The 11,436-nt window shown below is 48.3% G+C and overlaps 1 protein-coding gene across 2 annotated transcripts in view; it reads right to left on the bottom strand.

The window, feature by feature from the left end:
- Positions 1-5,616: 5,616 nt before the first annotated feature.
- Positions 5,617-11,436, bottom strand: part of Nid1 (nidogen 1) — a 71,999-nt gene continuing 66,179 nt past the window's right edge. For both annotated transcript variants that reach the window (XM_055603939.1, XM_055603938.1), the window contains exons 18-20: positions 10,512-10,635; positions 9,750-9,862; positions 5,617-7,864 (exon numbers count right to left, since the gene is read on the bottom strand). In XM_055603939.1, coding sequence (XP_055459914.1) covers positions 7,743-7,864; positions 9,750-9,862; positions 10,512-10,635 — 359 coding nt within the window. In that variant the 3' untranslated portion in view covers positions 5,617-7,742. The remainder of the gene's footprint in view (positions 7,865-9,749; positions 9,863-10,511; positions 10,636-11,436) is intronic.

Here is an 11,436-nt window from a genome sequence, read left to right as displayed (position 1 = left end):
GCTGCTGTTTGCGAGAGTGAAATCATCTAAACTACAGCTGTCCCTGGGAAATGGGTTTGGTATGGAACCAGTCACAACAAAGCGGAAACTATCAGACAGATAGAACCTGGAACCCCAGCACACCGGTGACATGAGGTCTTCATAGGCGACTCTGGGCTCGGGTACTGTGTGAGTAAAACAGAGATTAGGGCCAGAGCATGCGTGGTAGTGCTCAGGAGCACTTGCTGAGCAAGCATAAAGGCCTGAGTTCAGTTACCCCAGTGTCCATCTAAAAAGCTGAACATGTGGGGCTGGAGAGATGGCTCAGAGGCTAAGAGCACTGGCTGCTCTTCCAGAGGACCCAGGTTCAATTCCCAGCACTCACACGGCAGCTCACAACTGTCTGTAACTCCAGGGGTTCTGACACCCTCACTCCAGTGCATTTAAAAAAAAAAAAAAGCTGAGGATGGTAGCGTGTACCTGAGTGCTAGGCGGGGTGGACATAGGCAGACCGCTCTGGCCGACAAGCTAGACTAGACGACTCCATGGCAGGCTCAATGAGAGCCCTGTCATTGAACATCAAATAAGGTGGAAGGGTGACTGAGGAAAATAGCTGACGTCAGCCTCTCACACACACGCACCCCGCCCACTTGTGCGCACGCGCACACACACAAATTCCAAATATCCCCTTTTCTCTCCACAAATTTTTTCGTTAGAATTGGTTATGTAGGGATTCGTGTTTTCGGGAGACACAACGAGAGGCTGAGATTTCCTGAGCTTGCCTACTGTTCTCTCTCACGCCGCTCCCTCCTGACACTTAACATTGTCTGATTGTGTGCTTGTGCTTATTTCTGCAGAGAGCGCACCCCGGATACTCTGCTCCTTAGAGCAGGGATGGCAGAGTCCGCCGTTGGTGTAGCCATAGGACCAGTTAGAAAGCCAGCCTGGAGTCTGAGCTTCCTACACTTTCCCCATGTGGTCAAGGCCAGCTGTGTTCGTGGTCTTCCTGACAGGCTTGCTGCTCTGGGTTGGTATTCTAAACCCAGTTCTGGCATTTTTCTATTGAACAAAATCTTGGTCCAAATCTCTTTTCTCCTAGGTATATGTTCCCATTTAAATGCCCACTAGGGTTCTCATTTTCTGGACTGGACAGCTCTGTCTCTTGTCTTTCCCTCAGAGACATGGTGTCCAGGTAGCTTGGGCTTGAATGATCAATATCCGAATAAATGGGATATGAGACAGCGTCTTCTAAATTCACCTTCATGAATTGCAGCCGGGAACACCCTGCACTTTGACCCAGTTTCAAGCTGTGCTTCCTACACCTTTGAGATGATCATGGCCTGGAAGGACTTCTTTGAGGACCCTGGCAGAATTCTAAGTCAGTTGTCTTTTCTGACTCAGTTGGCATCTGTGTTTTCCAGAGGCTTCTTTGACTTTCCTTTCCATGTGTGTAGGGTGTGTGTGTGTGTGTGTGTGTGTGTGTGTGTGTGTGTGTGTGTATAGCTTTGGCTGCCCTGAAACTTACTCTGCAGACCAGGCTGGCCTCACACTCACAGAGATCCGCCTGCCTCTGCCTCCCTGAGTGCTGGTATTAAAGGTGTGCACCCCCCCACCCCCCCAGCTCATGCTGGCCATTTTATGTGAGTTCTGGGACTCGAACTCGGCTCCTCATGACTGTATTGACAAAGCACCTTACAGACTGAGCTGAGGCCTAGGCCCACCTTCCACTTCTTGGCAACAGCTGACCATCCCACGTCCTCTGAGAATTTGTAAGGTGCCTTCACGCGCTTCCCTGTCCACTTCGCAAACATCTGTGCACTCCAGCTGCGTTCTGTCGAGACGGGCAGCTGGAGCAGCAGTAGGCCACAGTGGGTAGAGTCAGGGCATCTCCCCTAAGGGTCGATGTGTTTGCTGGTGTTCAGTCAAAGCAGTCAGAAGGTTAGAGGTTTCTCCCTCGCCCCCCACCTCACCCCCAACCCCCAAGACAGGGTTTCTCTGTGTAGTCTTGGCCGTCCTGGACTTACTTTGTAGACCAGGCTGGCCTCGAACTCACAGAGCTCCACCTTCCTCTGCTGGGATCACAGGCGTGCACCACCTTAACCAGCTGGTCCGTAGTTTCTAAGAGCTGAAGAATCTTCGTAAATGCGCTCCCCACTACCTCGCCTCAAATGATGGTCCTATCTAACACGAAGGACACCAAGAATGTGGGATAGGAATGTAGCTCAGCAGTAGGGCGCCTATAGCATGCACTATAGGCCTCAGGTTCAATTCCTAGTACCACAAGAAAATAAATGGGGCCTGAGTGTACTCTTAGGTGACACTTGAGATCCATAACCCATTTTTCTTTCGGACTGTTGACCCATTTGCGCTACTTTGAAGGACATGTTGCATTTATAAGATGCTAATGTGTCTATCTGGAGCTAGGCTCCCAAGGCTCCTGTACTTGCCAGGCCAAGCCATTTTGTTTCTAGCAAACTCCCTTCAAATTCTTGTTCACCGTTAAAGGTGACTTCCCGGGCAGGACTTTGGGAAAAACCCCAGACCCATATGTACCTGTTGTGGTTTGAATGTAGTTTGTCTGCCTTAAAATCCTTCCGTAGTTTAACACTGCGAGGCGTGGAGCAGCTTCAGAACAAGGCCGCCAGGTCAGGGCTTTGGGAAGTGATCAGCCTTGAATTAAGGGCGGGCCGGTGATGCCTCACGCATTAAGCGGCTTTGACCGCCCTCTTGTGGTCACATTTGAAACTGCCTTGGCAAACCAGCAATATTTAAGCACTCAGGCTTCGAAGGCAGGGCCGGTGCCCTCTAAGCTTATCGGGGACCCACCCGAGAGCCAAGCGTCCAGGAAGCCATTCTCAGGTGCGTTGTCTAACTCTCTGGCCCTTCCACGTCTTAATTTCTGTGCCATCTTAACAAAGACCTTGTAGGCGCCCTGCTTTCTTGCTAGGCCCCCTAAGATTTTTGGCTGCAGCCTTTGGGCTCCACAGCCTGGTGAAAGAGGAAATGGAGAGACCGTTTGGCCGCTGAAGGAGCCTAGCCTCCTCTTCAGAACCGTGGTCTTTATATGGGTTTGTTCAGGTAGCCTCTGAAAAGGAATGGGGGCAGGGCTGGGGTGTAACTCAGTTGGTAGCGTGGTTTACCTGGCATGCACAAGGCCACGCGTTGGATCCCTGGCTCCAGGGTCTCACGTAGCCGACCTTGAACTCACTGTGCAGCCAAGTACGGCCCTGACCTTCTGAACTTCTGATCCTTCTGCCTCCGCCTCCTGAGGGCTTGGATTACAGACCTAAGCCACCGCTCTTGGTTTTATTCAGAGCTAAGAGCTAAGGATCAAACGCAGGGCTTCACACGCGCTAATCGGGCTTACAGGAGTGTGTGGGGTGGGGTTGGGGGAAGCTGACCACGGTGGCATGTGCTTGGAAGACGGAAACAGGAGAATCCTTGGGGATCGCTGGTCAACTGGCCCCGCCCATTTGATGAGTCTCAGGTCACTGGGAGACCCTGTCTTAAAAAAAGAAAAGAAAGTGAACCGCACCTGAGGAATAGCACTGGAAGCTATTGGCTGGCCTCCATGTGTAGAGTCAGGTATGTGCCTGAGCACCTGCACATATGTGTTCACTCACATACACAAAAATAGTAAGTTATAAATGTCCCCTTGCTTGATGCGCAAGCCTTCAGGAATGTCTGTCACCACTGGGACAGTGCCGTAGAGAAAAGGGAAAGCAACAAAGGAAAAATAGCAATATGGAAAAATTATCCAGTGATGCAGTTTATTTGTGAATAATAAATATATAAATTGAGACTACAGTCTAGATCATACAGGCCAGGACGGTCGCCGGTGTGTCTGGGAAGCCAAAGAAAAGACTAGCTTTACAGTAAAACAGAAGCCTGTGATGCCCAGCTTATGGTGATCAAACCCAAGGCTTCATGCATGAGTGGCAGCCATTCTACCAACTGGCCGCACCCTGTCCCCGGCCCTGTCTCTTTTGATTCTTCTGTCTTCCTTGTCTGCTGCTCATGGTAAACCTGGATGACCCTGACGGAACTGCAGTCCCTACACCCAAGAATATAAAGTCGGTACAAATGGGACTTCAGGGGTAAGTTTTAAGAGAGAAAGGAGAGAGAACAGGAAGTTGGGATGGGGTGGGAATGGATCTGGGAGGAGATAGGGAGGGGAAAGTGGGAAATGAATATGATCAAAATACATTGTATTCGTGAATGAACTTCTTACAGGATTAATAAAAATGTTTTCTTTTAAAAAGAAAGCATAGCCGAATTGTATTAGAATATATCAAGTTTTCGGGAGCAAAGTTCTTACTGCCCATGCTGATTCCAATAACCCAGACCAGGGATGTATGTTACTGTCCCAAGATCAGCCTGCCATGGGGTAAAAGTGTTTGGAAATGGTAGGCTCAGCTGAGGTTGACACTAACTGCAACTCACTAGCCTCTTCCATGCTCTGTGTTCCTAATATTGACCTAAGAATAGGTATATCCACAGGCTCCACACTGCAGGGTCCAAGATAGATCCTGGAGACTTACACCGAGGCCAATTCTGATGGAGGGATGGATTCCTGAAGCTTCTCTTTCTAGTGTCTTCCCTCATGTCCTCCTGATAGAAGCGGGTTTTATGGCCACAAGAAAACACTGTGAACTTTAGTTCTTATATAGGCTGTTTTCTCCAAACAAGTTTCACGGTAAGGTAGGTACTCATTGGTACTGCTAAGGAAACCTTGTCACAGGGACACCTCGGGTATGGACTCCTTGCTCTGGAGCACTGAGCTCTGAGTAACTTAGCCCCACCTGGGCCCCGTTCTTCAGTCCAACTCAGAGACCATTCACAGCCCATTATGGAGACTCTGAGTAGCACCTCCCAGCGGTAGAATGGAGCAAATCAGGTCTCTATTCTCTGGCCCCATTAGGAAAGTGTCCTTCCTCTTTCTGAGGATAAGAAGAGCAGGTCAGCTTAGCTCCAAGATGAAGCAGGAAGCTCTGTTCCCTGCAGCTAGGATGTATTGGTCTAAAATAAGGAAAATGGTGGAGACTGGGAATACAGCTGGGTTGGTTGACTGCCTGCCTATGGTTCTAGAAGCCCTTATAGTCAGTTCGATTCCCAACCTCAGTCGGGTGTGAGATGGTACATGAGTATTCCCAACCCTCAGGAGACAGAGGCAGAAAGATCAGAAGTTCAAAGCCATTCTTAGATACATTGGGAATTAGAGGCTAGTAGGTATGCTATTTGAGTTCTTGTAAAAAAAAAAAAAGGGGGGGGGTGTGAAGGTTAGGAGTGGGGAGAAGATAAACAAGCAAAAAGAAACAAAAATAAAAAAGTAAAAATTCCCATAAGGGTGGTTTAGGGTCTGTGATATAATACATTTCAAAGCCAATTATAATCCATTCTCTTCTATAAACTATGTGGCTAATGGACCACTCCTCAGGTGAAGTCTTGGGTCCCCTAAATGGTATATTTTTCCATCATGAGCTGGCTCCAACATACTGTGGTAGTGTATGCTTTTGAACCCAGTTCTCAAGAAGCTGGGGCAAGAGGATTGAGAGTGTGAGGTCAAATCTGGGCCTCCACACAGCAACGCCCTGCCATGGAACAAAACAATGAAGACAAGACAAAATTTGATTTTATTTTTAACAGGTTTTTTTTTTAATTTTCTGCACTAATACTGGTACAGCTGTAAACTCGAGGAATCATCCACACTTGTATACATTTGCAGAACCATTAATAAAGCACCTTCAGTGGTTTCCACAGTTTGAGAATTTACCATGTAAAACATTTTAGAAGAAATCTAGTAAAATGAATAAAAGTTATAAAAGGTGGATATCATGAGGAACATGACAGAGAGGGCATCATAAAAATGATCCCCCTCCCCAAACACCCCAAAACTGAGGCTACTTTATGAGGTTGCACAGAAGATTCATAGGTTCCCTAAACCTTGCGATTTAAATTCCAATTATTTAAGTAAAGGCTCCCTCCCAATTTAGGTTTCTAGCCCAATCTAAGCAGATTGAAGAGGAGGTAGAAAGAGATGGGGTTGGAGGCTGAGTGTGACGAAGCTAGAAGAAAAGGAGGCAGGGGCCTCTGTTCCCTAAGAAAAGCATCAGGCAGGTACTTTTATGTCTTTAAGGATAATCATTCTTCTGAAAAATGTGTCATTTTTTTCCCTCTGAAGTTATTTAAGGCTTTTAGTCTTAGCTCCCTTTAAGCCCCTCCCCCCATTTCCTCCTGAGGTTTCCATTTCCTGTTCTCCATCCATATCCATTACTTCCTGATAGTTCTCACTGAGTCTTGTCTATGCCCTTAGCCTACAATGTGCTGAATTCTAATTCCTGACTTTCAATCCAAAATTTCTAATGCTTAAGTGTCTAGGAAGCAGTTAAAAAAGAGATAGATAAATAGACAGACAGATAAAACAGTAGCTATGCATATGGTCAGGGGATATTTTTGAAACAAACTCTAGACAGAAATATGAAAGGCAGTAGGTCCCTTGAAACTATACCAATGGCCAAATAAGGGTCTGAACCACTGGTAGAAATGCCCAATTAGATCTTCCTCGATTGGGTCTTCAGATGAGGATCTAGTCAAAAAGGGCCACAGAGGAGAAACAAAGGTACAGTTCTAAAGGTGAGGGACTGTGATGGGCCATTACTCTAAGTCCTACCCCAGCCTGGGCCCCAGACGCCTCTCCATGAGAAGACTTGGGAACTAGTGCTAAGAGTGGAGGTGAAGACTCGCATGGCATCATAGACAGGATGCTAATACAGGTACTTTGGCAAAGAGGAAGAATTTGCTGCAGTTCAAGACACATCAAAATAATAATCCCCTATCCTCAAACATCCTGACTCCACATTTTCAAATTCCTCTCCTAGGACATTTCCTTGACCTACCCACTTGATTAACAGTGGCCACTGTTGAAATACCAGAATTTTTTTTTTTAATCTGGGAGGGGCTTCTTTTTTACCATCCACCAAATGTCATGAATTCCTAGATATGGTTGGGCTTTGATCACATGGCAGAGCATGCATTAAAACCAGAGTCTTAGGCGGGTGTAGAGGTATAGAACAGGAGAGTAGGTAGATAGGAGCACAAAGACAGAGGTTCCAGTACCAAGAGAGAAAATATGACTCATTACCTGGCTAAGCTGGACCTGGATGGGTTGTTGGGAAATTGACTAGATCTGAGGCACCTCAGAGTAACAGCTGAGCTTGTAATGCCTCAGGGAAGTAGCCTGCTTAGGTCTGTGGGGGTCTACTTAACATGGAGGAGTCTAAGATTAGGAAACGGTTCTACAGCTCTAGAATGGACACATGCTTTTCACCCTGAATTTTCTTTCTTTTTTGAAAAAGGGTCTCATGTAATCCAGGCTGTTGAACCCTGCTACATAGACAACATTGGCCTTTAACAACTGATCCTCCTGCCTCTACCTCCCAAGGTTACAGGCATACATCACCACCCTTGGCTTTTTACCCAGAACTTTATAATCTTATCTGCAGACTGGGGTTAGTGTGTGTGTGTGTGTGTGTGTGTGTGTGTGTGGGTGGGTGGTTTGTGTCCTGCCCTCATGTAGAGATTTTTCCACTACTGAGCTAAGAGTGACTGTTTTAGAAGATTGAGGTGAAGTTGTGGGGGTTCAAGCTCGGTACACATGGGCCTATTGGTCACTCCACGGCAGGACAACTTTCTGTCTGAATCGAGTCATTTCAAGTAGGGTGTTGCTGTGAAATACTTGGAGAGGGAGCAAGGCATTCTGGTCATCATTTCCTTTCAATGCAGTCAACTCCCAGGGTGTTATCGGGACACCGGCAGGTCCTGCTTCCTGGCGTGGGCAAGCAGAGGTGCGTACAGCCACCATTGTTCACTGAGCAGTAGTTGTGGCCTGGAAAAGATGGGAATCAGCGTCATAGTCTCCTCCTTGACTTGATACCTGCACCAGCCTCCTCATTTTCCTCCTTGTGGGTTCAAGGGACCACGATGAGCTGTTGTTTGTTTATCATAAATAAGATGGGCAGCTGGAAGCAGTGATGCACGCCTGTAATCCCAGCACGTGGGGAGGCAGAGGCGGGTGGATCTCTATAAGTTCGAGGCCAGCCTGTTCTACAAAGTGAGCCCAGAACAGCCAGGGCTACACAATGAAACAGTCTTGGAAAACTATAAATAAATAAGCATTAGACAGGGCGAGAACATGCATTCCTAATTTGGAGGTGCGTGGTTAATCTTGATTGTGAACTTGGTTAAGATTTAGAATTATGACAAAAACACACCTCTGGGTATGTCTGTTAGGAAGTTCTAGAGTAAGTTAACTGAAGTGGGAAAAGTCTACCCTATTTGTGGGCAGTGGCTATTCCAAGGGCTGGTTTGCTGGAGTGAATAAAAAAATGAGGAGGCAGGCTGAGCACCAGCCTCCTGACTGCAGTGCGAACGGGCCACCGCTTTGACTCTGCCCTGAAACTGGGAGCCACGTAAGCTCTTTCTTCGTTAAGTTGCTTTGGTCAGGTGTGTTGTCACAGCAATGAGAAAAGGAACTAGCCCAGGCGGCTGGGCAGAGTCTATTCCACAGACCACAGGGATGACGCTCCAACTCTAGCACGGAGCAGATATTTTCCATGTAACAGAGCCATGGCCTCACACTGGCTGGGAGCAGGCATGAGAGGATGGCTCAGGAGAGAAGCCTTTGGGCGGAGACCCGGTTCCACCCAGATGTGGGAGCCAGGCCACCTGCAGGACCCACCTGCAGCTCTGCTGCTCCAAGCGCATGAAGTTCACTGTTCGCATTTCCTCATGCATGAAAATGGGAGTAACAGCACCGAGCACATGAGGCAACTTCATGTGTATATGCCTGTGTGTGTTTGCGTGCATACAGACCCATGTGTATGTAAGTATGTTCCAGGGCACACACGCATACAGGCAGAAGTCAGGGGACAGCCAAGTTAGCATATCTCTCTTCTTCTGAGACAGAATGCTCTCATTGGCCTGGTTTCCGGTAGGCTGGGCTGGCTAGCTAGAGAGCCCCAGTGAGTCTTTTGTCTCTGCCTCTCCACTGCTGTCACAAGGTCATGTCACCAGGCCCGGCGTGCTTTCATGTGTGTTCTAGGGATTGAGCTCCAGTCCTTACACCTACAAAGCTTACCCTTTAGTTGCTGAACGTCTTTCTAGATCTTCCATGGGGGCGGGCAGATCTAGACAACGTTTCTCTGTCTTGATTGTCCTAGATTTTGTTCTGTAGCACAGACTGGCCTCGAACTCACAGAGACCCACCTGCCGCTGTCTCCCAAAGTGCTAGGATTAAAGGTGTGGGCCTTTAATGCCATCTGGCTGCCATTTTTCTAATAAGTCACTTTTGCTGTTATTAGGCCAAATGGTCGAACATTTGAAAACATTGGTGATTCAACAGTGAACTCTTTTGGTGCCTGAAGACTGTGTGTACCCTTCAAGACTCAGCCGAAGACTCAAGATGCTTCCTGGCCACACGTATGCCATAACTATGCTTCTCATTTATATCTCTGGTTCCTAATTCAATAATGAAGACCCTTGGTGGAAGTGACCACACCTCACCCACTGTGGCTACTAGTAGCATCATGTAGTCTCTGAGGCAGAGGACGCTCCCATCCCAGACACCAGAGAAAGATGGACTGAAAGGATGGGTATCGAGGACGTGCAGACTGGGCTTCCTACAGGGAGGAGCCTGGCCATGTTTTTAGGCCACCCTGATAAGATTAGGGATTACGAGTGTTGACCCACATTCAGCAGCGTGGATGAATTACCTTGGGGACACTGGGACAGGGCAATGGTGATGCCGTATAGCCGGGTCTGCTTATGGGGGTGGAAGGTATCCATCTCTTTGGATATAGCAAGGTCCATGGCGATCACTGAATTCCTGTAAAGCACCAAAGAGCAGAGTGAACATGGTGGCTTGAACTGTTTTCAGTCTGGTTAGGCAGCCTCTCCTGTGGCTTGGAAGAGAAAAGGACATGGTGGTCTTGCTCTCTGCATATCTCTTCATCTCCCTCCCACCCCAGGCTGGGCCAAGGCGGTAGATCATTGGCTTTTTAAAATAAGGACCAAAATAACCTAGCCCCCCACCCCCCACACTTTGCTCTAAATTCCCGGTGACATATAGGTGCTCCTGGCCAGCTGCCTCCTTGTGGTGACTCTCCCTTTGAGGAAGTTCTTTGTCCAGAAGCAGCTGTGGGAATATTGCAGTTTAAACACTGCGCTGATATAGAAGTATGACAAAAGCTTGGAGCCTAGCGTCCATGTGACCCCGGGCAGCTCCTGGAGAAAGAGCAGGCATGCCCAGGAAGACCCAGGATTGGGAATGATAGACGTTACCACTGCTCCCCTCTGAGATTTGCCAGCCCTCTGCCTCTACCCTCTTCCATAGCTCCTGACAGCCAGGAAGAGGGAAGAAGGGGACATCACTGAGGGTCAAAGCTTAGGCCAAGAGGCCACAAGCAAAGACGCCCACAGACAAAGGGAAGGGCAGAGATCTACCCAGAATACACGCATGACAGCGGCCTACATACGTCTTCCAGTCTGTGTAGTACAAATTCTTCCCATAGCTTGTCACAGCGAAAGGGTACTGGAGGCCTTCGAGAACCTTGCGTCTGCCAGGCTGAGCCGGGTTCAGGCATTCTGCCCTATGGGTGCCTGTGTGTGGCAAACACAAGTTGGTCATTGTTCATGCGAGAAATGAGCCCTTTGTGTCAGAAAACAAGAGTCTAAAAGACAAGGGTGAGCGAGTTCAGTGTTGTAGCTGACATGTCTCAGGGAACATGGAGAGCCGGCTCTTCAGTACTGGCATTCCGTCTCTGCCTCCTGTCTTTTTTTCCCTTTCATCAGCCTATGCCCACCTGAGTTCCCGCACCCACACCTGGCTCTGCTGAGGATATGTGAGCCAGGAAGCCTGTGAGGCCTGTGCCAGCCTTCCCAGATCTTTGTCTCAGGGGGTACCCTGCTCTCTTCAGGCTTTTGTTCAAGGCCCTCCCCCTCTCAGTCTCTCCAGACCCTTTTTTCCCAGAGTCGGGGCACTGAAGAACCGTGACTGATCGGCAGCTGTGACGGGCTCCTACTAACACGTGCGTGATGGTCATCACGGGCTTGTGTGAACATGTAAGTGTTCACATCCCACTCTCTGTCCTAATTAGCTGTGGGACAGAGAAGGTACCCAAGCACAGACCTTCACAGGGAGAGATGAGGGATGCTCTTGCTTGGTAAGCATCCTTCCCACATCTCAAGTCCGAGGGACACCTTGCACAGAGGGAGCAGGGGAACAAGAAGGACTCTATGCAGGGTGCTCTATTATCTCTGGAAATATGGCATACTCAGGGCTCTAAACTCAATCCTCGGTAACCTCCCACAAAAATAGGAGTCAGTTATTATTTTTTTATAGAGCCATCTGGCAATTATTTCAGGTTCTGCATGCCAGAAGACAAAATCAAGTATGATACG

Source organism: Psammomys obesus, unplaced genomic scaffold (genome assembly GCF_907164565.1).
Source record: "Psammomys obesus unplaced genomic scaffold, mPsaObe1.curated_primary_1811, whole genome shotgun sequence".
NCBI classification, from domain to species: Eukaryota; Metazoa; Chordata; class Mammalia; order Rodentia; family Muridae; genus Psammomys; species Psammomys obesus.
This window is presented reverse-complemented; position numbering and strand designations above follow the sequence as displayed.